At 45.1% G+C, this 24472-nt stretch overlaps 1 protein-coding gene across 3 annotated transcripts in view; it reads right to left on the bottom strand.

Annotated features, from left to right (window-relative positions):
- Positions 1-1595: 1595 nt before the first annotated feature.
- Positions 1596-24472, bottom strand: part of STPG1 (sperm tail PG-rich repeat containing 1) — an 89759-nt gene continuing 66882 nt past the window's right edge. For all 3 annotated transcript variants that reach the window (XM_027841449.1, XM_027841451.1, XM_027841450.1), the window contains 3 exons: positions 24034-24202; positions 6346-6536; positions 1596-1753 (listed from right to left, as the gene is read on the bottom strand). In XM_027841449.1, coding sequence (XP_027697250.1) covers positions 1677-1753; positions 6346-6536; positions 24034-24202 — 437 coding nt within the window. In that variant the 3' untranslated portion in view covers positions 1596-1676. The remainder of the gene's footprint in view (positions 1754-6345; positions 6537-24033; positions 24203-24472) is intronic.

Raw genomic sequence — 24472 nt, 5'->3', positions numbered from 1 at the left:
TGGGATTAGTGGAGCATGACTGGGGCTAGGCAAAATTATGGGTTAATGGAAAGAAAGAAAGAGAAAGAAAGAAAGAAGGAAAGAAAGAAAGAAAGAAAGAGAAAGAAAGAAAGAAAAGAAAGAGAAAGAGAAAAAAGAAAGAGAAAGAAAGGAAGAGAAAGAAAGGGAGAGAGAAAGAAAGAGAAAGAAAGAAAGAAAGAAAGAAAGAAAGAAAGAAAGAAAGAAAGAAAGAAAGAAAGAAAGAAAGAGAGAGAGAAAGGGAGAAAGAAAGGAAGGAAGAATGAAAGAAGAATGAAAGAAAGAAACATCTCTATCCAAAAGAGTGACCTGGCTCTATTTGCTTCCCACCCAGTTTAAATTTTAGCTTTCCTAGGCAAGTGGAACACAATCTGCCCATCTTCCAATCCCCCCTTACACACACACGCACACACACACACACACACACTCACACACACACATACACATACTCACACACATACACACACATACACTTACACACACATTCATACACACATACACACACCCAGTCTGAGGGGAACTTTGAGGATTGCGCAAAAACATGGCCCTCAAAAGGATGCTAAATCAGGCTGGGCTTGGATCCTAGAGTGCCCAGACACCTTTTGAAGATTAAGGTCAAAGATGGCCAGGGCAGTAATTCTTGGGTAGGGTCAGAGGTCACAGGAGAGTGGTATTACAAGGCATTAATTCTGGTTTAGCTTAGAATAAGCCTTCTCAAGGGTATGTTGGATGGAGGGGGAGGAGGTGTTAATGTTGAGGCCTGTTTGGTTTCCTGAATTAAAATCCAATCATTACCATCATGGGGGATAGGGATGGGAAAGGATAATAATCAGTCCTAGTAACTATCCCATACTAATTACTTGTACCAGCTGTCAATTTTTACCCTCAGAAGACTAACCTACTTCAGTCAGACCTCATCGAGTAAGGAGCAAAGGGGCTGGAGAATCTTTGTCTTTGGCCCAAGGAATGGCCATTTTCCTGGATCCTTGGTAGATTTCTCAAGGCTGCTCCTGGGTTTGGAAGAGAACTCTCTCCCCTGGAGAATCTTGGAAGCAGTCAGGCCCACACTCTCAGACACTGTTCTCAGCACTGGTGGGCTCTGGTCTGGCTCTCTAGATCTCATCTCTCCAAGTCTTAGAGCATTGGTTCCAGAGGGTGGATTGGGGGTGGACACACACACAAAACTTCTGTAAGCAGGAGACCTAAGCCCCCCGAAGTGACTTTTTGGGATGACTATCTAGTCATCTACTTGCTCTTGGGAGATCTGGAATATTAGCTCTGGCAACATGTTGATGGTCATATGGCATCTGAGAGTGAGGTACTTCTCAGATCTCCCCCAGCCACCATGAAAGAAGGAGCTGAATGGGTAAGAGAGATGACAAGGGACATAGAGGGTCAACAACAGGAGGAAGCTGTGCTGGAGAAGCTCCTTGCATCACACCCCAACACCCCCATTTTGGATGGAAGCTTCTCTCAGCTCCCATCTCGTTCTGGCTCATCTAGTCCACAACACCTCTGTCAACACATTTACAAGTCGACAGCCCCATGGCTCCTGTACAAATCAGTGGATGCCCATGAACAAAAGAAATGTGACTTTTAATGGGTTTCGCATATCAGTTTCAGCAGAAATAATTGGAAGACAGAAGCCTAGAAGTCCATTATAAAACAGGGATCCATTTCTTGTCACTGTTGTAGATGAAAGACTGTTTTCCAGGGAATTCAGGCTTGTAGGTAGCTAGAGAAGAAAACAGATGCACTTTTTAGAGATTGAGATCTGGCTCCTAATAAGTCACCACTCCCAGCTCTGGGCACCTCATTATCTCCTGACTGGGGAGGTAATCCCCTCCAGGGGAGGCAGCAGACTGTAGTGGGGCCAGGGTTCTTTGAGTCAATGCAGAATAGCTTGGTGGTACCATTTGTGGCTCAGCCTAAGAGCAACCAGCGGGGAAAAGGGACTGTTCTTTTGAAAAGGGAGAAATTGGGGGATGTAGGGATGCTTTGGAGTAGCAGAAAGAGTGCAGGACTTGGAAGTCAGAAGATCCGACTTGCATCTAGTGAAAGCTATGGATCTCTCCTCAGTATAAGGGTTTCAAGAAACTGAAAGAAATGCTCAATTTCATCTAGAAGTAAACAGAAATAAAGATGTCACTTTTTTCCCCATTCACACTTATGGAGCCCCTGAAATCTCTCACTGGACTCTGATCATCTCTTGTTTTACTGAATTAGAACTTTCTTTCCTTTCAGACCTATCTCCAGTTATTTCTAACTTCAGACCACTTGTCACCTTCTTCTTTTGCTGTATGATTAACCCCTTTAAGGTCTATGGACTCCAGGTTAAGAACCCCTGGACAAGACAATCTCCAAGGTCCCTTTCTGGCATTGCAGCTTTTTTTTTTTAATAGTTTTTTTTTTTTTTCAGTGTTAGTGCTAAATCTTATTAACTCATTCCTGGGACTTGGGTTCAAGCCTCCAGCTCACTCTGTGACCTCGGGCAAATCTCTTTCCTTCTCAGAGCCTGGACATCTTTATCTGTAAAATGCAGATGAAAATGACTGCCCTGCATCCCTCCCAGGGCAGTTGTAGTGATCAAATGAGATCCTGGATGTCACAGTACTTTGTTATCCTATGGTACCATCTCACTTAACTCCCTAAATTCCCGAGGTTGCTTAGCAGGGCCATGGAAGAGCTCTGCTCCATTCTGCTCAGCCCAGTGTTCGCTGGTCATTTGGTACAGAGCTTCTGCCAGCATCCCTCACAAAGACAAGGAGGCAGGGGGAGGAGGAAGGAAGGGAATCTGAAGACTTGTTCTTGACTGAAGGAAATAATAATAACAACAATAGTAGCTAGCATTTATATACTATATTATTACATTTATATTATTTATGATATGCAAATTATTTATATATAATTTCATTATTTTTTGTTATATTTATATAAACATTATTATATAATGCATAAATATTATCTCATTTTATCCTCACAACAACCTTGACAGGTGGCTGCTATTAATATCCTCATTTTATAGATGAGGAAACTGAGGTAGAGGTGAAGTGACCTGCCTAGGGTCACACAGATAATAAGTACATGAAGTTGAATTTGAACTTAGATCTTTCTGCCTTCAGGTCCAGCTCCCAGGTAACCATGGGAGATACCCTACAGGAATTGGACCCTATCTACTTCCTGAGCCAATGAGGGAAGCCACGTATGCTTCCGATGTTAGGGATCCTGTCATAACCAAACCCATGTTGGACCCTGAGCAGGTTCCCTTGACTGAGAGGGAATTCTGGATATGGGAGCTCACTGCTTGGATTTCAAGGCAAACACATAGAAGTCACAACCTGGCCCTATGGCCACAGGGAAGATTTTCATATGTCTAGGCTTAGACTCATGAATGCAAGGACTTGGTGTTTATGGAAGAGCTCTGTGGGACCAAGGGGGATTTCGCTGTCATTTAGGTACCAGCATGTGAAGATCACAGGATCCTGGGATTTTAGAGCTGCTGGACCCTCACTGATCCTCTAATCCAGCCCCCCCCCCCATTTTCAGAGCTCAGCTTACATCTGTCCCATTCATGCTGTCCATGTTCCAGCCCAACCTAAAGGGACTGGTCCCTTCAGTTGGGGATTTACCCCTGGGCTTCTGAGCTCTTCCACTGGCTGTTCCCTCATAGCTGAGATGCCCTCCTTCCTCACTTTCTCCCCCTCTTCCTCTTGGAGTCTTTAAGCTACTTGAAAGGTTTCACTCATTTGCCACCCCCAACAGAAGCTGATAGCTCTAGAGTCTAGTGCTCTCTCCTTCCCCAAATTATCCTGTTACTGATCTCTGTGTGTTTGTGTGTGTATGTGTGTGTGTGTGTGTGTGTGTGTGTGTGTATGTGTTAGAATGCAGGCTCCTAGAGGGCAAGGACTAACCTGCCACACCCCCACACTCCCAACCCTAACCCTACCCCATTCTTGGTTTATTTTTGTCTTTGTATCTAGTACCTTACACACAATAGGAGCTTAATAAATGTTCTGAATTGAACTGAATTCAGAGGAGTGAACTGAGGCCAGGGATATGCCACAGGTAGGAGAGATCAGACACCCCCCCCCCCCCCGGGTTCTTTTGCTCCAAACCCGATGCTTTTTCTCCTGGATCTCACGCCGTCCTTTGATTCAGCTATAGAGGGTGAACTGTGGACTGCCCTCAGTTCTTCAGACAACATCACTTGTTCCACAAACACCAGCTTCAAAAGGTCTTCAGCCTCACAGATGTGGGTGCTTGTGGTCTCCACCAGCCTCAGTCATCACCCTCCACGCCTTAGGAGAAGGCTTCATTACTTGTTGTGGCCAAAACAAAGCTTTGTCTGAGTCCTGAGAGGTTCACTGCTCAGCCCACGCGAAGGGGCTGTGTCTGTGGAGGCTCCGCAGAGCTTGTGTTCCCTAGGCCTGGCCTTTGAGAAGCGGGGGGCCGCTGCCACACAACAAGAGGGCATCATCCTCATCACCCTCACTACTCTTATTATTATTCCCCACTTCAGCGGAGGTTAGAAGACAATAATAACAACAATAATAACTTATGTTTATGTAATGTGTTTATATAAAACATCTTACGCATATTAATTCATATGATCCTCTCCTAACCCTTGTGAGGAAGATGGAGAAGGTGGCACAGAGCATAAAGCACTCAGCCTGGAGTCAGGAAGACCCGAGTTCAAATCTGCCCTCACACACTTCCCAGCTACTCCCTAGGCAAGCCACTTAAATGTTCTGTGCCTCAGTTTCCCCATATGTAAATTGGGGATAATAATAGCACCTACCTACCAAGGTTGTTCTGAGTATCAAATGAGATTGCATTTGTAAAGCACTTTGCAAAACCTTAACATTTATACATGTGTGTATGTGTGTATACATATATACATGCACATATATACATACACACATGAATATGCATGTGTGTGTGTGTGTGTGTGTGTGTGTGTGTGTGTGATGCTAGCCGTTCATATTGGATCTGTGGTCAGAAAGGCCTGATTTCTCAGACACTCAGTAGCTGTGTGACCTTTGTTTCTTGACTGTAAAGTGGGGGTAATCATAGTACCTCCTCTCAGGGTTGTAGCGAGGATCAAATCAGGCGACAGGAAAAAAGGTACGATAGGAATGTGAACCCCCGTTTCCTCTCTGAGCCTCAGTTTTCCCAGCTACCAAATGGGAATATTAAGAGCACCTACCTCACCTGTTTGCTCCGAGGATCAGGGGAGGGAATGAGTGTGAGTACTTTGCAAACCCTGAGGCATTACATAAATGTGAATGCTTAGTAGTAGCATCACATCCCCCCATTTTCACAGGGGAGGAAGCTAAGGGTCAGGAAAGCAAAGGGACTGGCCCAAGGTCCTACAGCTTGAAGGGGCATGTCCTAGCCAGAAGGAAAGGCTCTGCTTGAATGCTGACCCAGTGATAGACTCTGCCTGGTGCAGCAGCACCACGAAATATGTATTAAGGACCTACTAAGCACAGAGTACTCTTCTAGATGCTAGGGACAATGCTGAGTTTAGGTAAGAAACAGGCCTTCCTTCAAAGAGCTTGGTCTAGAAGGAGGATGAGGTCAACACACAGAGAAGCATAATATGGGATATTGCATCATAAGTACCTAAGAGAAAACAAAGAAAAGGACTCTGGGAAATCAAAGGAGGCCTGCCCTTACTGTCCGGGGAGTGGGGGGAGGGGATTGCAGGGCAGGCTTCCAGAATAACGCAGCATGTGAACTAGGCTTTAAAGGGTAGGCAGGACATCCCCTGACAGAGAGGCGATGGACTCAGAGCATGGATTGAGACACATTTTGTCTTTGGACACAGCCAATGTTGAGAATTCGTTTTGTTTGACTATACATATTTGTGACTGAAATGTGCTTTCTCAATGGGAGAGGAAAGAAGTGGGAGAGAGAGAAGGAAGACTGTTTAGGGGGAGGGGGAGAAGGGTAGACAAGACTTCAACAAGAGTTCCGCAGGTTCGTTCAAGGGTGAGGGAAGGCATATGCAACAGTATGAGCAAAGACAAGGAGGTGAGAAAGCGCAGGTGCACAGAGGATCCAGACTAGCTGGAACTGAGCTAACAAAGAGAGGCTCATGACCACAAAGTGGACCCCACCGAGTGAAAAGCTTCCTTTGGCCATGGCAACTTGTGAATATAGAGACATGGAACGGCCGCCATATCCATCTGCTGAGGAAGGGTGCCCAGCAATGAAAACACGGCTCTTCTACGCTGACATAGTTGAGAAATTAGAATGGCCAACAGTACCCAGTTATTCTGTGTGGAGACGATAGATTAAAAACAATATTCACAATCATCTTACCTGGCCCGGGAAGACCATCCTGGTTTGCGTTGATTGGCCACCGACTGGTGCTGGACACGAATGTGGCACTGGAGATGTAATGCTTGGAGGGGCCTTCATAGTTCACAATATCATATTGGCCAGGACCTGGAACAGGAGGCTTAGGAAGAGGAGGCAGTGGGAATGCAGAGAAGGTCAGGGTGTATTTTTTCCTGTGAAAAGACAAATGAGAGATTTTATCAACACCTAAAGTCTGAGACAATACACTATGGGGTGGGGAGAAGAATTCAGGCATGGGAAGCCTGGGTTCAAATCTGGTTTCTGCCTTTCATTAAGTTGCGTGACCTTGGACAAAACAATTCCCTTCCCTGAGCCCTTGTTGCCTTATGTAAAAATGGAGATGATGTCCTGGCCTCACATCACCAGGCGGTTGTGAGGATCCAATGAGGTAATGTGCGTAAATTGCTCTGGAGAGCAAAATAATAAGAGCCCCTTATTCGTAACAGCTACTGCTATTAATTCAATCCAGCAGTCATTTATGAAGGGTCCGCTAGCCAGGTATAATACAAGGAAAAATATGACATAGTCTCTGCCTTCAGCTTAAAGTCTAGAAAGAGAGAAAATTTAGAGCCGGAGATGCCTTTTCTCAAAGCCCTTCCTAACCTAGCCCCCTCCTACCTTTCCAGTCTTCTTATACCTTACTCCCCACCACACTCCTCAATGCAGTGACCCTGACCTCCTGGCCCTTCTGAGAACAAGCCGCTCCAGCCCTGGGCTCTGGGCATTCTCTCTGGCTGTCCCCCATGCCTGGAACACCCTCCCTCCTCTGCTCTGATTACTGACTCTCTGGCCTCCTTTAAATCTCAGCTAAAATCCCACCTCCTACAGGAAGCCTTCCCCAACCCCACTTCATTCCACTGTCTTCCCTCTGTTCATTATTTCCTATTTATCCTATACATAGCTGGCTCTGTATATATTTGTTTGCATGATGTCTCCCCCATTAGATCGCAAGCTCCTTAAGGGCAGGGACCATCTTTTGCCTCTTTTTGTATCCCCAGTGTTTATCCCAGTGCCTCGAACAAAGTAAGCACTTAAGGAATTTGACCTTAATCCTATGGACAACAGGGAGTCACTGAAATTTCTTGAGCTGGGAAGCAACCTGGTCAGTAATATGCTTTAGGACAATTATTGTGGCAGAGTGCCAGAATGGATTTGAGGAAGAAAGATTGGAGGCTTAAGAGGTTAACTCTCTATTGTCCCCAGAGTTTTAGGCTCATTCATTTGGGCCAGATTCCAGGGGTCCCACCCTTACTTCCAAACCCAGTCCGCCTTGCTTTCACGCTGAGGAACCAAGGTCCTCCCGGTCTTAGCTTGGGATCCACCCACTAGTTCCTGCCCTTAACTCCTGTTTTCACAGTCCAGTTGCCGAGATTCTAAAAAAGTGGCAGTATCCTATAGATCTACAGACCTTTTCTTATACTAACTTCTCCTTTTCCAAAGCAGACAGCCTGGCACCCCAAAACTATGGAAGTATATAGGAAGTTGCAGCTGGAAGGATCCTTAAATAACAGAATGTTAAAATACAGAATGCCACAGCTGAAAAGGATCTTAAGGCACCATCTTGTCCAACACCTCCATTTTACAGATGAGGACACTGAGGCTCAGAATCATTCCCATTCTCTGCTACTCTATAGTTTCTTTCAAGCCCTTGATGATGGCTGCTCCTCATGGCCTGAGTCATCTCCCCATGACGTCTAATCTAGTTTCTTTACAGTGTCTACCTTTTCCTTCCTCATCTTTCCCTCCCAGCATTCTGGAGTTCCACGGCTGGCTTGCCCAGACATATCTCCCTCACACGGATGGCCTGGCAAACAAGTCTCTTTAAGCACCAACATTAGTATATCAAAAACTCAATTTATACTGGGATTACTCCCACCCCAACCAAGCACAGAGACTCTTATAAAAAATTTTTTTTTGAAGTTTATTTTGATTCTGAACTTAACTATAATAAAATTAATAGGGCATTTCTATATATAGACTAGAACACGAAAAAATAGGATAGAGGATTATACATAAAACTGCAGAACTTTTCTTTTTAAGCATATTAGTTCACTGTGGCTTTCAAAGCTGTCCTACTTATCTGTGTTTCTTCCTGGCTTTCCTCTTGTTCTCTTCTCATTTAAAAAAATACCCTTAAATAACTGTCTTCCTCTTTTCTTTTCTTTTCTTTTTCCTTCTTTCTGTCCTACCCTATCCTTCTCTCCCTTCATCTTACCACCCACCTTTACTCCATTGGGTGGGAGAAAGGCCTTACTTTAAATATATGTGTATATACATATATATATATACATACACACATGCATATATATGTGTATGTGTGTATATATACATATATATGTATGTGTATGTGTGTGTATATATATTCAAGTAAAATAAATTCCCACACTGGCCACAAGCACAGATACTCTCAAATCCATACACCCTTTTTTATGATTTGGGGGGAGGGTAAGGAAGAGGGTTACCATATAAAGACATATAGAAACAAATCCCAGAGCCCCTTTGCCCATTTTTCCATAGCTGTTTGAAGCCAGATTGGCCAAAGATAGCTAAGCTCACCATTGGGAACATTCGAAGCAAGCTAGTCCTGAAAACAACCTAGGGTCAGGGCAGGTGCCCATAGTGAGGATGATTCACACACAGGCATCATCTCACTGAGCCTGTCCTAGCTGGGTGCTACATGACCAGGACTTCAGAAAAAGTGGATCCACCCAAGATGGCGGATGGGCAGAAGAAAGGGAAAGAGAAGGCAGAAAAAGTCCAGGCTCCTCTGCTTGTGAACTATCCACGCTGACCCAGCAATGGCCTGTTCATCTGGAGGCACCCCAATACAGCAAAAAGACTACTGCATTAGGAGTCAGAGGCCCCGGTTTCAGATCTCAGCTCTGGTATTTTTCTACCTATGGGACACTGAACAAATCATTGATCTGTGCCTCAGTTGTACTAGATGACCTCAGAGGTCCTTTCTAGCTCCAAAGATATGAGCCTATGATGGGCGAGAGAGACAAATTTTACATAAAGCTTTATGGCCTGAGAATACATTCTATCCATGACTGAGGGCCAGATATAGGGAGTTGTTTCCCCAAAGCTCTGTAGTGAGGAAGTAACTAGAGTATGGACCACAGGGGTGGGGAACCTGCAGCCTAAAAGCCACATCTGTGAAGTCTGGATTCAGTCAGAGGGCCGCACTTGAGGACCCAGAGGGTGGCCTCGAGGACGCAGGTTCCCCAGCCCTGGACCAGGACCTCCTGGACAACAATCTCTATGTGGACACCATCTTGAGAGGCTGGTCACCTGATCAGGATGACCTCCCCAAGCACTGCCAAACAAGAGCCCATGCCAGGCATGCCCCTCTTTGAATGGAGGGGCAAACACTCTCTGAACTGCATCACAGGATTTGGAGATAGACGGTCTTCTAGCCCATCTAGGAACCAATATACCCATTTTGTAGAGGAGAAAACTGAGGCCCAGAAGAAAGCAGCTGCTTGCACAGAAGCAGCTAGGAGTAACAATGCATAAAGCACTGAGCCTGGAGTCAAGAGACACTTGGGATCACATCCAACCCTGCTCTGTGACAGTAGGCGAGGCCATTGGCCTTTTTGAATCTTGATTTCTGCATCTGTAAAATGGGCATAATACCTACAGTGCCACATTTACTGGGTTGTTGCGAGGATCACTTGAGGTCAGAGGCATGAAGTCCTTTGTGGACCTTGAAGCTCTAGAGACAAGTCAGCTGTTCTATTATTGTCCAAGGTCATACAGCAAAGAAGAACTCAGGTCTCAGGATCACCAGATCAGGGGAACTGGATCACACAGGCCTGGATCTGGCTTTCAGTCAATCCGTCTTAGGTTCTCGCTTGGCCATAATGGGCAGGCTCAAAGCTAGGAGATACCTCTATCACTAACTTGTGATCTGGGAGGGCCTTTAGAACACAGCATGTCAGAGCTGGGAAGGTCCTTAGAACACAGGATGTCAGAGCTGAGAGGGCCCTTAGAACACAGGATGTCAGAGCTGGGAGGGCCCTTAGAACACAGGATGTCAGAGCTGGGAGGGCCCTCAGAACACAGGATGTCAGAGCTGGGAGGGCCCTTAGAACACAGGATGTCAGAGCTGGGAGGGCCCTTAGAACACAGGATGTCAGAGCTGAGAGGAACCTAAGAACACAATGTCAGAGCTGGGAGGGGGGAGCCTTAGAACATGGAATGTCAGTGCTAAAAAGGCCCTTAGAACATAGAATGCCAGAGATAGAAGTCGGAATAAGACTTAGAATCCAGAATGTCAGAGCTGGGTGAGGTGGAGGGGTGGGGTGGAGGCCCTTGGAACATGGAATATCAGAGCTAGAAGAGACCTTAGAGATCATTTAGTCTAAATTCCTCACTTTACAGAGGAGGAATCTGGGGTTCTGCTCCTCTGAGCAGAGATTTATCCAAGCTGAGGATGTCCTGTGACAGTTGCCTAGCTGGCCGGCGCATCTATGCTAAAGAGAGATGTGCCTAAGGAACACAAATTCCCTTCCTCTCGCAGTGCTTTGGTTGGCAGCAGCTGGGCCCGCAGGGAGGGTGTGGTATTTTCCTGACTCGTCCTTAATCCCCGGCCTGCTCCTGTCCTGGCTTGTGGCTCCCTCCCCCTCCTCCTCCGCTGGCCATTCTCGGCTGCCCTGGGAAACTGCTGAGCCTGCAGCCTGCCCTGTCACGAAACTGACTGGATTCCTGGATGTTCCTGAAGAGCCATGAGGGAACGGTCCTGGGTGAGATCACTGTGTCCAGATCCCCATGGCCCAAGACTCCTCCCCATGGGGAGATTCCAGATCCGTTCTCGCCTCTTTGCGGAAGGAAGGATTCAAGAACAGACTGTCTAAGGGACTGGCCAGGGAACAGCACGTTTGTCAGCAGAACCTGGGGTTGACCCATACCCCCAGTACTTAGGAGCTGCATGATCGTGGGCTAGCCACAGTGGGCCTCAGTTTCCTCAGCCTCAGCTTGGGAATAATAACCCTACAACTACCTACTCCCTAGGGTTTTATGAGGAATGCAAACCCTGAAGGCCTTTCTAAATGTTAGTTATTCCTATCATTAGTGTTATGAGAAGGGGGTATGCCTGCTGCTCCCTAAATCACCCTCCCCCAGCCAGGGTGACCCTGGGGATGTTATGATTGAGCTCAATTTCACAACCATTCCAGGACTTCCTCTTTGTGAATTTGAAGGGCTATCCATCAAATCACAAGCATTTATTAAAGGCAAACTATGCGCCAGGCACTGGGCTAGGTGCTGGGGATGCAAATACAAAAAAGGAACCAGTCCCTGCACTCAGGGAGCTTACACTCTTTCTGTCCCTTGGAAAAATAATTAGACTTGCCAACATGATTTTCCTCAGGTGCGGATCCAACCACGTGACCCACCCACTCTATCAAGTCCAGGGGCTTCCTATTCACTCTAGAATAAAATGTAAATGTGTCTGTTTAACTTTTGAAGCTTTACACAACCTATTCCCACTCTGGTTTTTTGTTTGTTTTGGGTTTTTTGTTGTTGTTGTTCTTGAGTCAATCAGGGTTAAGTGACTTGCCCAGGATCACACAGCTAATAAATGTCTGAGGCCGGATTTGAACTCAGTTCCTCCTGACTCCAGGGCCAGTGTTCTACCCACTGCACCACCTAGCTGCCCCTCCTGTTCTGTCTTACCATGCTCAATGGACATTCCTCTCCTACATTCCGTGATCTAGCCAAATTCTCTCTGTTCCATAGATAGGACATCACCTCCTACCTCCACACCTTTGCATTGGTTGTCCTCCATGCTTGGAATGCATTCCTTCCTTACCTCTGCCAGCACTTAGCATAGTGCCTGGTACATAGTAGGTATGAATTTTATTGTTTATTGACTATTACTGACTCTACCTCTCAGCATCTGTCTCTTTAAGACCCAGCACCACCATGCAGAGGCATGAAGACTTTCCTGATACCCCAACTGCTAGTGCCCTCTCTCCTTCCCAAATGACCTTGTATTGAACTCCTTTGTACAATATTTGTTGTGTTGTTCAGTTGTTTCAGTTGGGTCCAACTCTTTGTAACCCCATTTGGGGTTTTCTTGGCAAAGATACCAGAGTTGTTTGCCATTTCCTTCTCCAGCTCATTTGACAGGTGAGGAAACTGAGGCAAACAGGATTAAGTGACTTGCCCAGGATCATACAGCTAAGTGTCTGAAGCAAGATTTGAACTCATGAAGATGAGTCTTCCTGACTCCAGGTGTGGCTCTTTATGGACTATGGCGCCCCCTAGTTGCCCATACTATATTTGTACAATCACTTTATTTTTCTGTTGCACGTACTTATGGTGGAAAAGGTAAGGGAACAAACATTTTTTTAAATGCCTTCTATGTAGCAGGCAGCGTGTCAAACATTTTACAAACATCTCACTTGAACCTCCCAACAATCCTGGGAGGCATGTGTCATTATCACCTCCATTTTACACTTGAGGAAACTGAGGCAGACAGAGGTTAAGTGACTCATCTGACATTACCAGCTAGTAAAGGTCTGAGGTAGGATTTGAACCTAGGTCTTCTGGTCTCCAAGCTGTATCCTCTACTCATTAGCAGAAACCTTCAAAGTTAGGCTAGATCAGAAAGCCTGAACACATTGCCTGCCCATAAGCCAAATGGGGTCCACCACACTCCCAAACCACATTATAGCTTCCCATTTCAATGTGTTAATATATTAATAAAAATAATCTATGTGCATGTATGTGTGTACATAAATATATGCGTGTATACATACATACACAGGTGGTGTTCTAAGTCAGTACAGGGCTGGCAGAGATCACTCACTGGGCATGGAGTGGTAACTCCCATTTCTCTTTGAGTCTGACACCCCTGGGCTGGGTAACACAGACCAGGAATTCACCAAATATTTCTTAAGCACCTGCCATATATACAACTTAGAATCAGGTGAGCTCTCTGTTTAGATCTCACCCCCGATGCTTCCTAGCTTTGGAACTTTGGGTCAGAACCTCACTGCTCTGAGCTTAACCGCCCTCATCTGTAAAAACGTGGGCAGAATGACGCTAGAGTGCCTCACTCACCAGCTACTGGAAAGCCCCCTCCCCCAGGCTAATGGAGTATAAGGTGTCCCCAAAGTCTTAGTGCAGGTTTAAGCTTTAATAGCACAGACTCTGAGGTCGCCCTGGACAGAAGGGACTTCCTAGAGCATCCTAGGGGCCAGTCTCTACAAAGACCCCAAAATTCTCCTGTCAATGTCGTGGTAACATCCTGTTCAGGTATGTGCTGGACCAGATGACCCGGACAGTTCTCCAGCAAAGTGGATGGAACACTGAGCATGGAATCAAAAAGACTCATCTCCCTGCATTCAAATCCAACCTCTGACACATACTAGCTGTGTGACCCTGGGCAAGTCACTTCACTCTGTTCACCTTGGTTTCCTCATCTATAAAATGAGCTGCAGAAGGAAATGGCAAACCCCTCCAGTACCTTTGCCGAGAAAACCCCAAATGAGGTCATGACTGAAGAAATGATTCAATAACAAGAAGCTTGTGTAACCATGAAGTGACTTAATCTTTCTGAACCTCATGTTTTTAATCTGCAAAATGAGGACAATAACATGAATAATAAGAATAACTTTTACCAAGCACCTTTATGTACCAGTCACTGTGCTAAGTGCTTTTACAAACATTTTATTCTCCTAATAAACTGGGGAAATAGTTGCTATTATTATCCCCATTTGACAAATGAGGAAACTGAGGCAAACAACAGTTAAGTGACTTGTCCAGGGTCAAACAGCTATTACGTGTCAGAGGCCAGATTTGAGCTCAGATCTTCCTGACTTCAGGCCCAACTCTCTAACCATTTTAACATCTGGCTTCCCCCAAATGCCTTCAAGGCATTTCTCAATTGCACAATTTTTTTTCTTTGGGGGGAGAGAGGTGAGTCATCAGCCTCCCCACTGCCCTTCCTAATATCTCCAGGTGTTTCCTTCCTTCATGCTCTTCCCCACATCTGGAAGGCTTTTCTTTCCCTGTGCAATGTCTCTCCAACTTTCAAGTCCTAGCTTAAATGTAATCTCCTCCAGGAAGGCTTCCCTCATTCCTCTCCCCCATTGGAAAAGGTTTTTCATTCCCTGGACCTTGGGTAGCACTTGGTTTGTGTGTACCTTAAACATGCCTCTTGGTGTATTTTATATCATATCCATCTATGGATGTGTTCTGTGCTACACTAGAGACCATAATTCTCCTGAGGTCTGGCCTCCTGTCAACCTGGCTTAGGTGTGAGAGGGCTGGACCTGGAGTCAGGAAGATCTGGGTTTGAATCCTGCCTCTGAAACTAGCTAGCTGTGTGGCTGGGGGCAAGTGACTTAACTTCTCTGAGACTAAGTTCAGAGATTAATTCTAGTGGCACAGCCTCCTTCCCAGGGTTGAATGAGATAATATACCTGAAGGGCTATGCAAAGTTCAAAGTGCTATAGAAATGAGAACTCTTATTATTTATCAACTAGTTTGCCCAGTGGTTAGAATACTTGGAGTCAGGAAATCCCGAGTTCAAATCTAGCTTCAGCCATTTCCTAGCTGGGCAAGCGCTCTCTGCCTCAGTTCCCTCATCTGTAAAACATGGATCACAACCTCCCAGAGTTGTTCTGAGGATCAAATGATTGTAAAATAGTTGTAAAGCACTCAGCACAGTTTCTGGCTTAACAAATGTTAGTTGTCATCATGTTTCTCTTTGTACCTACTTGCCCATTACTCTGCATATAGGGTCACAGAATCCCAAAGCTGGGAGAGACATTGATCATTCAATGACCTCCAACTTCCATTCACAGCTTCAAGTCTATGTTTCTATGAGCTGAGGTTTACAGGGGGTTTTAAAGTTTGCAAAGCTCTTGACAATACAGAATGTCTCAAAAGTCTCAGAGTTGTTTTAAGCATCACTAAGATGTTTTGGGGCACCCTGTATATCATTTCTTTTGAGCCTCTGGATGATCCTGTAAAAGGGAGGTTCCATCTGTAATTTTTTACAAAGGCTCTTACCACAGAGACTGGTGCATAGTAGGTGCAATATAAAAGTTAGTGTTGCTGTTATTATTATTATTATTATTGCTGTTATTCTTGGTGGTGATGGTGTTTGATCTTTCCAGCAGCACAGATACAGATTAAAACACCTCCATGCCTTTTCATTCTATGTAATTCTCATCCACACTTTCCCACAAATCCTTCTCTAAGGGTCTATTCAATACCCTGGTGACCTTTCCCTGGCTCTACCAGGACACCGAGGCCATTGACAAGTCTGAGTCTGGCCATCCAACTGTTTCTTGGCTCTCATTCCGTCCACAGGACTGGCCCAAGGACAATGGAGAAGATTGTACATAATTTAAGCACAGGGAAAGGGACTTAGGCTGTGATTTCACTGACTTAGAGAAATCCCAGATGAGGAAACTCCTCTGCCAATTCATGTCGGCACATCCTCTGAGACTTATAGAGGTTAAGTGACTTTCCCAGGGTCACACAGCCTGTGTGTGTCAGAAGAGGGACTTGAAGCAGGGCCACCTGGCTGAGAGGCCAGCTATCCATCTCCTAGGCTTTGATGGAGATATTATTCATCCCAGCTGTCATTCCTGAACATGAGGGAAGAGGTAAGAATACACTTCTAACATCATCAAAGATGGAAAGGACCTTAGAACACAGAATGGAAGAGCCGGAAGGGACCCTGGAACACAGAATATCACTTATGAGGGACCTCAGAACACAGAATGTTAGAACCAGAAGGGGCCTTAGAATATAGGAGGTTGGAGCCAGAAGGGCCTCAGCACAGAAGATGCAAGAATTTAGAAAGTCAAGGCTGGAAGGGCTCTTAGACCCTAGCCTACTGTAACAAAATGTCAAAGTTGGAATGGACCTTAGGATCCAGAATGTTAAAATACAGAAGGCCGGAGCTGGAAGCGGCCTCCATTCATATCTAGAAATATGAAGGCCTGTCTATGAAGCAGAGTCTGCAAGCATTTCTCACTCAGCATCAAGGAAGCGTCTTGGCAGTTTTACAAGAACAGATCTGATGAAAACCAGAGGTCCCTGGGTTCTTTGTAACTGAGAATTTTATGAGCCTCATGACTTATTTATAAAAGTCACTGGCCCTGCCCTATGTATGTCTGTGCAGGGTTGGAGAGGAGAGGGGGAGGGAGGGGGAATTTCTATTAAAGAGTCAGCCTTCTCCCAACATGAAGGATTAATTGTGTTTGTGGCTTTAAATCTGGGCTGTTTGCAAATCAGGGAAGGATAATGAATGTCTCCCACAGCTCAGCAGGTCAGCCCAGGAAGGCATCAGAGACCCTCAGGACACTCCCAGGAACAGATTGAAATCAGCAGCAGGGGGTTCCCATCATTTGAGAAGGATAAAGGGACAGCCTGCTCATCATGAAAGGGCAGCCAGTTGCCTCTGGGGTGGAATGCAAAGTGTGTTTGGCAGGGCAACAGGTGACAGATTAGGAGAAGGGGGGTTTTGAAGCCTCCCATATCTAATCGATAATCCCGGGAGAAGCTTAGGTGGGTCTGGTGTAATTGCCCAAGTTGGACCTCGGCCAATGAACGCTGTCTGCCTCTTCCAACAGCTGTTGTTAATCGACATGTCTGTGCAGAGGCATGGGACACATGGAACTCTAGGAAACAGACCCAGGGTTGGAAATATGTGGCCAGGCATTCCTCCTCCTTTTCAAACGGTGAGTGGGGAAGTCAGGAGGCACTATGTGGATCTCCAGAAACTTTTACCCTAACTAACCCTGACTCTCTGAATTATCAGAAAGAGAGATGGTAAAGAGAAACCAGGGCGTTTTTGAAAGACATTTTGCAGGCCCATGAACCCTCTTGGTTTTTGAATCACCAAAGGGTGGTGCTTACAAAATCTAGCAGCACTCTGAAAAGAGGGTTAGCCTGGGGAGGGGGAGGCAGGGTTCAAGCCCTTCCTTCACTCCTTACTAGCCAGGTGACCACCAGCAAGAAACTTTAACCCCTTGTCACCTCTCAGACATTCTTCTTCTCCCTATGGTCTTTGCACAGACTATAGGGTTCTCTCCCTCGTCATTTCTGCCTGTTCAGTTCAATCCAATACCACAAGCGTTTTTTAAATGTTGTGCCTGCCAGGTATGGAGGATGCAACAACAAAAAATGGAAATGGAAAAATGAAACCCCTGGCTCCTTTAAAAGGATCTGCTCAGGCACCACTTCCTATGCAAGGTCTTTGGCGATGGAGAAGGTGGTCCTCCCACCTTCTTGGTCCTCCCTCTCTAATTCCCTTCCCCTCCTCCATTACCTTGGATTTACTTATAGATGCACATTTCCCACCCTGACTCCCAAGTAGAAAGCAGGTCTCTTTAGGTTTCAGGTTTTGGCTATCACAAAAAGTTGCTACCAATATTTTTGTATAAAAAGGACTTTTCCTTCTTTCTTCAGTGTCTTTGGAGTATACTCTAGCCTAGCATTCACATAGCTGGGTCCAAGGGCATGTGTGGGCTGTTTGGTAATTTTTTGTATATAATTCTAATTTGCTTCCAAGAGTGGTTGGACCCATTTATGGCTCTACAACGGGGTACATGCTTTCCCACACGCCCTCCCATATTTGTCATGTTCTTTGTTTTTTTGTCATCTTTGCCAATCCGATGGGCATGAGGTGGGACCTTACACTAATTATTAATGATTTGGAACATTCTTCTCATGTGGCTATAGATGACCTGAGTTTGTTCCCTTGAGAACTGTCTGTCAGTTGGGGAATGGCTAAATAAATTGTGAGATATGAATGTGATATAGTACTCCCATGCTGTAAAAAAAATGAGGAAATTGAAGACTTCAAGGAGACATGGAAACACAATGAAGTGAGCAGAATCAGAACAAGGCATACTATAGCATCAATATTTTTAAAAAATCTTTTTTTACTTGCATAATTTCATCTTTATTTTCTTTAGGTAATGAAGCCCTAGATGATGATTTTTAACTACAAACCTGGACAATGAATGCTCCAAGTATACAAGTGATAAAAAACAAAGCAAGCAAATCTCAGCTTGACATGTTGATTGAGGTTAAGTGATTACTCAAGGAAACAGATGAAAATCAGTAAGCATTTCTAGTGCTAATGTGTGTAATGTTTATAAATGGTGCTAATTTGGGGAAGAAAACTTAAAATGTATTAATTCACCTTACCTACTATGTTTCTGTCTTATCAACCAGGAATTTGGGTAAAAAAGTTGTGCACATGTCTACTAAGGCAGACAAAAAGTAATTTTTAGTGTTAGTAAATTCCTTTAGAAGTCATCCCATTCAAAATTTCCTAAAGACACCCACATAGTAGGCAGTAAAAAAAAAATCTTTGAAGACTTTTATAAACTGATGAAGAATGAAGTGAGCAGAACCAGGAGCACCAGTCACACAATGATGTCAATATTATAAACAGAAACATTTCAAAAGACTTGTGTAAACAGAGGAAGAATAAAGTGAGCAGAACCAGGAGAACAATTTATGCAATAACAATGTAACAACAAACAACTCAGAAAGCTGGGAGAATTCTGACCACCTCAATTATAGTCCTTGATTCCGCATGCCCACATACCTCTCAGCAAGAAGGGGGCAGAATCCCTCAAGGTGCAGAATGAGACATTATTCTTTGGAGACGGCCAATGAAGGAATTTGTTTTACTTGACCATTCATATTTGTTACAAGGAATTTGTTTTTCTTTTTGTCCAACAGGATGGGAGAGAAAATAGATCTTTGTTCATTAAAAAAAAATTAACTAATTTTTAAAAAAGCAAGAAAGCTTCATGAGGATGAGGCCTGTTTAATTTTTGTCTTTGTATCCTTGGCACCTAGAATAAAACCTGGAACAGAGGAGGCCCTTAACCAACACTCATGAAAGGTTTTGTGATAGAAAAGAACTGGAAACCAATATTTATTCAATAGGGATATGGCTAAACAAGTTGTGGCATGTGAATGTAATAGGATATCACCGTATGCTTTAAGGAAGAATGACTATGATGAATACAGAGAAGCATGGAAAGATTTATATGAACTGATGAAAAGGGAAGTAACCAAAGCCAGGAAAACAAGTAGACAGTGGGGGACAAGTAGACCACAACAATGTAAACTAAAAGAACCACAACAAAACAAACAAAACTGAGTGCTATGGAATTGTGATGACCAAACTTGGCCACAAAGAAAAGATACAAGAAGGCACCTTACATCCTTCTTTGCAGAAGTGGGGGCCTATGGATGTGGAACACTGCATACAATGTCAGCCATAGCAGACACATTCATCAGTTTTGCTGAACCGTTTTTTTTTCCTTCCTTTTTTTTGTGATAAGGGATGGGTCTGTGGGTGGGGAAATGGAAATAATTGAGCAATGCAGGTGATGCCAAAATACGTCAATTAAAATGTTTAAAGATGGAAAAAACGCTTGAATTGAATTTATCTTACTGCCTCTTTTAGAAGTCTAGTAACTCTGGGGAAAAGGAAATGGAGTCATTTTAACAGGGCCTACTCTTGAAAAAGTCCTGCTGGCCCTGAATGATCACTGCTTCCTTTTCTGACGTTCACTAACCATCCCTTTGTTCTAGAATGTTGCCAGGAATCACATAATAACATTGTAGAATTTGAGAGTTGGAATGGATCTCAGAGGCCACTCAGTCCTAATCAAGTGCAAGCTCTCTGACCTCTCAAGTTTGTAGATTTCATTTTCTTCTCTCCACAACATGGATCAGTAAGTCAACAAGCATTCATGAAGTGCCTACTATGTACCAGGCACTGGGCTACACATTTGCTCTCCTCCAACACTATAGCACCTCTCCTCTTCCCTTTGCTCTTTTAAGGATTGCTGAAACTGGACTGAGTGATTACATTGGTCAATTGTCCCAGTACCTTAGGACAAAGTCTTTCTAGGCCTAATGATTTGAACCCATTGATGGTATCTAAGTTCTTTATTACTATTTCCCTAATTATCAAGGGCAGCTAGGTGGCGCCACAGTGCATACAGCGCTGGGCCTGGAGTCAGGAAGACTCATCTTTCTGAGTTCACTTACTAGCTGTGTAACCCTGGACAAGTCACCTAACCCTGTTTGCCTCAGTTTCCTCATCTGTCAAATGGGCTGGAGAAGGAAATGGCCAACCACTGCAGTATCTCTGCCAAGAAAACCCCAAAAGAGGCATGAAGAGTTTGACACAACTGATAATTGACTGAACGACACTTGTCACATATATTAATTCCTCATAAGTTACTGTCTCCTGTCATTTCCCCTCCAGCTTCATTTTCCTCAGCAGAAAAACCAGTGAGCAACTCTGCTGTCCCCCTCTCGTTGTGGGTCATCTCCCATCCACCCTGACCAGAGCAAACCTGAGTTTTAGAAAGATGACTCTGAGTACATAGTTGAGATTCATACTTTCAGCTACAATCTCCTCTTCATCTTCTTAAATGTTTATTGAGATCAGAATTTTTTTTTTTAAGGCAAGTGGGGTTAAGTGACTTGCCCGGGGTCACACAGCTAGTAAGTGTCAAGTGTTTGGTCTGAGGCCAGATTTGAACTCAGATCCTCCTGACTTCAGGGCCGAGGCTCTATCCACTGTGCCACCTAGCTGCCCCCCAAGATCAGAATTTTTTTTTTGGTGAGACAATTGGGGTTAAGTGACTTGCCCAAGGTCACACAGCTAGTACATGTCAAGTGTTTGGTCTGAGGCCGGATTTGAACTCAGGTCCTCCTGATTCCAAGGCCGGAGCTCTATCCACTGCGCCACCTAGCTGCCCCAAGATCAGAATTTTTTAAGGAAAGTTATTGTGTTGGTTGTCTGAAAGATGAAATTGGAGAGGGGAGACCAAGAAGACCAGTTAGGAAGTTAGTAAATGAAGGAATTTATGTATGGAGGAGGGATAGTGGCTGTGGGAGTGGAGAGGAAGGGAGAGAGATGAAAGCCATCATGGAAAGAGATTTGATGAGGTTTAGCAAATGATTGGATGTGAGGGCAAATGAGAGGCAATGGTCAGGGGAACCTCTGATCCTTCCAGCCCCGGTGGCCGTATACAGTAGGCAACAACCAACAACAACAGCCGCAACAACGAGAGTAGCCAAATGTTTGCTGGATTGAATATGTTCAGTGCAACTAATGATGTCTTCTCTACCAGGAGACGGGCATTGACAGGAAGGTCAAAGAAGGCCATGGCATGGAAACGCCAAGTCCCTCATCTCAAAGCAGTGGGTTTTTTTTAAGACGTAGGTGCTATCATTATCAATGGCTCCCCTCTGTCCTGGAATCTGAGGCCCTCAACCACCCGCCTGCAAACAAGCTCCCTTCTTCGCAGAGGTGGAAGATCGCGGATGCCCAACACGGCACACACCGTCAGACTCAGCTGACGTGTCTCGGTTAGTGTTGCTAAACTTTCTGTCTTTTTTTTTATTCTTTGTTACAAGGGGCAGGGGCTGCAGGGGAATCTATTTTAAAAAAATTAAGACAATACCACCCCATCCCTTGGCAGAGGTGGGAGTTCCACAAGGTCATAAATTATACATATTTTCAGACATTTTAATGTATTGATGAGTTACAATGATTTTTTTTCTCTTTTTTCTTATTTTTTTTTCTTTAAACATACTATTTGTTATATTAGATGACCTCTGGAAGGAGAAAGGGAAGAATACTAGGGAAAATTAGGAGATGTCTAAAAAGACAAAAACATTTTTAAAAGTTAAGGTAATATAAAAATAAAAGATATTAATAACAATTCAAAATTTTAAAAAACAACACCCTGGGCTCCAACTTGCCTTCCCAGGTTTATCTAAGACATCTCTTTGTTATATACTCCAAAGTCCAGCCAATTTAGATTATTCACTGACCCAACCCCATTTCACCCTGCCCTCTCTGTTCGCACTCTCCCTCAGTCTTAGCCTAGACTACCCATCAGAGTCTGGACCTCGTATAGGATCCCTCCTTGCCCTTCGAGACCCAGCTGAGACAATCCCCTTTCCAACATACCCAACAAGGCATTGTCCAGCACCTCCAGTGGGGGGGACCCACTGCATTCCCAGACATCCATTACACTTAAGGACAACTCAATTCTTAGGAAGCTTTTCCTTCCATGGAGCCTCCATCTGCCCCTTGGTAACTTCTCCCCACTGTTTCTGGGTCTTCCGGCACAGGCCAGGTGGCGCTGAATCTCTCTCCCACATGACCGTCCTTCGAATACTGAAGGACAGATACCGTGGCCCCTCTAAGCTTTCTCTCTTCCAAGCTAACTACATCCATTTTATTTAAACTGACCCTCGCATGGCACGAACTGAAGGCCCTTCCTCAGACTATTAATGTCCTTCCTAAACTGTTGTGCCCAGGATGGAACACAACAGTCCTGAAGATGTCTGACTAGGGCAGAGGACAAGAAGACCACGGCCTCCCTCGATCTCTCTTAAATCGACTCTCTTGGCTGGCCCATTTGGACCAGGCTTCAATGAGCTGTGACTCCCTCCCACTGTGCTGCATCCCTTCTCATCGATGAGCTCCACAGCTAGGCCTGGGCCGGAGCTGTAAAGGAGACAAGAAGTTGCCTGGACAGTGGCCTTGGCTTGTTGGGAAAAGGGGAGAACTAGGACCTTCTTGTGGCTCCTTTGAGAGACTGGCTTAGCATCGAGTTGAATTGATGACAATATAGCCCAGGCAGGGGATCTGAGTTCAAATCCTGGCTCCAGCTACATGACCTTAGGCTCCACACACACTCTAGAAATGCAGCCTTTCATACCTGATTTGTACAAATATAGCAAATTCCTTACGGGCAGCTAGGTGGTACAGTGCATCGAGTGCTGGGCTTGAAGTCAGGAACACCTGGGTTCAAAATCCAGCCCAGACACTTACTAGCTGTGTGTGACCCTGGGCAAGTCACTTCACCCTGTTTGCCTCAGTTTCCTCATCTGTAAAATGAGCTGGAGAAGGAAATGGCAAACCACTCCAGTATCTTTGCCAAGAAAACCCCAAATGGGGTCACGAAGAGTCAGACACGACTGAAAAATGACTCAACAACAACAAATGGGTAGGTTTGACTAGATGACCTTGATGATACCCTGCCCCGGGAGCAGGAGGGAGGACCAGCCAAGGAGACTGCAGACATTCACAGGCTTTCAAGGCATTTCAGAGATCCTCTCCAGGTAACAAACAAAGGAGGGCGATGAGGACTGGCATCCTTACGGCCAGCCTTCCTCCACTTAGGAGAGCCCCCAGCTTCTGTCTTCTCAGCCCGTCCTGCCTGGGACAAGAGTGGCCAAGGAAAAGAAGAAGCTGCAGGGGCCCCAGCAATGAACAACCTGGTCTCCTAGCGCGGAGGTCCCAACCTGGAGTCTATGGCCCCCCTCTCCCCCTCCCCTCTGTGCCCTCCCTCCCAGGCATCTGTGGATTTCAGGAACTTGGATGAAAAAAAAATAACCTCTTTATTTTCATTAACTTGTAAGTGAAATTCAGCATCTCCTTCGATTATTTAGAATCGTTATCCTGAGAAGGGGCTCACAGGTGTCCCCAGACAGCCCAGGGGCCGGGACGAAACAAAGGGTAAGGACTCCTGTATCAGCTCCCTTCCAGAAGGCCTTTGCCTGGTATGTACTTCTCCCCCAATCACACATACCTCCTCATCTATGAATGCAACTTCAACTCACCGGGTAATGTTCTTCTTTGGGGGAGCTTTGATGAGTATGTTAGGATTGTAGGTGCCTGGCCCGGGGACAACAGATGTTATCTTCATTTCTCGGAGGGTTCTTGACTTGAAACCACACCCGACAAGCTTAGGGGCCTCCTTCACCAGGGTCTCATTGATCTGGTAATGCCCTAAGAAGGAAGAGGGGCAGGGGAGAACAACAGGATGTCCTCTGTTAAATAAAAGGTAGGGTTATAGGCCGGGGTATTGTGACCCTAACAACCAAAGGAGAATAGCTGGCTGCCCAGGCCAATGTTATTAAAAAAAAAAACACCCCCTGCTCCAGTGAGAAAGGACAGTTAGAAAAAAGCAAAGGAAGATAGGATGTCCAAGCTGGGAGGGGCCTCAGAACATGGAATGTCAGGGCTGGGAGGGGCCTCAGAACTTGGGATGTCAGGGCT

This window comes from Vombatus ursinus, unplaced genomic scaffold (genome assembly GCF_900497805.2).
Source record: "Vombatus ursinus unplaced genomic scaffold, bare-nosed wombat genome assembly UNPS02014859.1, whole genome shotgun sequence".
Lineage (NCBI taxonomy): Eukaryota > Metazoa > Chordata > Mammalia > Diprotodontia > Vombatidae > Vombatus > Vombatus ursinus.
The sequence above is the reverse complement of the archived record's forward strand: the minus strand, read 5'-3'. Positions and strand labels throughout refer to the sequence as shown.